At 36.9% G+C, this 1,664-nt stretch overlaps 1 protein-coding gene across 1 annotated transcript; it reads right to left on the bottom strand.

Moving 5' to 3' along the window:
- Window positions 1-355: 355 nt before the first annotated feature.
- On the bottom strand, window positions 356-1,463 carry LOC111369222 (dof zinc finger protein DOF5.7-like). The gene has a single exon (XM_022990688.1). It carries the CDS (start codon window positions 1,322-1,324, stop codon window positions 356-358), a length of 969 nt encoding a protein of 322 aa, XP_022846456.1. The 5' UTR covers window positions 1,325-1,463.
- Between the last annotated feature and the right edge of the window lie 201 nt (window positions 1,464-1,664).

Raw genomic sequence — 1,664 nt, 5'->3', positions numbered from 1 at the left:
AATAATATTATATGCAAATTCAAAAATTTTCTTTATTTTTTAACCACACATTCTCCATCAATTTACTATTTCAAAATACATTTTTCAAAAATAATGTGGCTCAAACTCATATTAACAAGAAATAACATTTAAAACCTACTTAGCCACAAATTTCCCAACTCTTTTCAGTCTGGTTCACAAAAAAAAAAAAAAAACACTTCCCAAAGTTCACATCTTGATTCAGCAATGGAAAAAAAGAAAAAGAAAATCTAGGATAAGTCTGCATAATTTTTGGTATATATTCCTACAATATGTTCTATTCTTCAATTCTTCTGACAGCTTTTACAAGGATACCTTTTGATTTTTTATCTGCTAGCTATGGCAGTGCACTGTACTGATTCAAATTGGTCCATGTCATTCCATTCCAGTTGCTGGTATTGCTTTCAATTGTATTGCTAGTACTGTTGGAAGCCGGGGGAGTCGAAGTAGTACCTTGTGCATAAGTGCTGCCAAAAAACCATTCAGTTGATAAATTTCCTATTGGAGTCTCAGTCCCTTCCTTTCTTGAACTTCCAATTCCGCAAGCTTCTGGTTTTGAAATTTCCAAATTCTGAAACAAAATGGGCTGAGGTTTCTGAATCTGATTCGGTTCATGCATTGCCAATATTTCTCTTGGTAACTTCCAGTGCAGATTTTGGTTCATTGAACTCAAGGACTCGATGGAATTTGAAAGATGGCTCTGAAAATTCAATGATGAGCCCATTTCTTGAATGCCTTCTCCTTGCTTGAGTGAAGAAGATAATGGAAAATTGAATCCCATTAGAGGTGAACTTCCCGAAAAATCAAGATTAAGACAAGGGTTTGGTGCGATTTCACCAGAAGAATTTGGCAGGTCCGTAATAGATGATGAAAACTGGTTGAAAAGACCAGTATTTGGAGGGTGAATTCTAGGCAAGTTTAGCCCTCCAAACTGAAAATCCATGGCTGGTGAAAACCCCTGAAAAAAATTCAACTTTGAACCAACACCATATGATCCACTAGAATCCTTTGAATCCCCAGAAAGCCTAGAACAAGACTTCATCTTTCTGTTCTTCCTGCAGCCACCGCCTATTGGAACATTTCGCAAGGCACCGCCTTTAGTCCAGTACCTTCTACAAGTCTTGCAAAAATGCCTTGGCTGTGAGAGATTGTAGTTGTTGTAATAGCAGAACTTTGTGTTTGATGAATCACATCTAGGGCACTTTAGGGTTGGTTCTTGAGGCCTCGACGCCGCGTTTCTCCGGTTGCCGGAGCCCTGGCTGTCATCTTTTCCGGCTACCTTTTCAACCAAGCTATCTGGTGACATCCTGAGAAATTAAACAAACTATAACCCTATTTCACAAGATTGTATTTATATCAAACACTTGAAGGAATAGAGAAAATTAGTTGTTGAAACTGTCAAAATAGTAAAAATTCATTGGTTTCATGCATGGATTTGATAGATGTGAAGATGTTGATGGGCTCCTGTGATCTTCATCAAAGAAAGAATAGGCTTTATATATATATATGCATATAAAAGCTGTATTTGGGGGTTAGATCTGATAGAATAAAGAAAGGTGAATGGTGAATGGTGAATGGGAATAACTCTAGGTATAAAGTGAGAAAGGAGGAGAGAAGAGATAAAAATAACAATGAACTAAAATCAG

Source organism: Olea europaea, chromosome 20 (assembly GCF_002742605.1).
Source record: "Olea europaea var. sylvestris chromosome 20, O_europaea_v1, whole genome shotgun sequence".
NCBI lineage: Eukaryota > Viridiplantae > Streptophyta > Magnoliopsida > Lamiales > Oleaceae > Olea > Olea europaea.
This window is presented reverse-complemented; position numbering and strand designations above follow the sequence as displayed.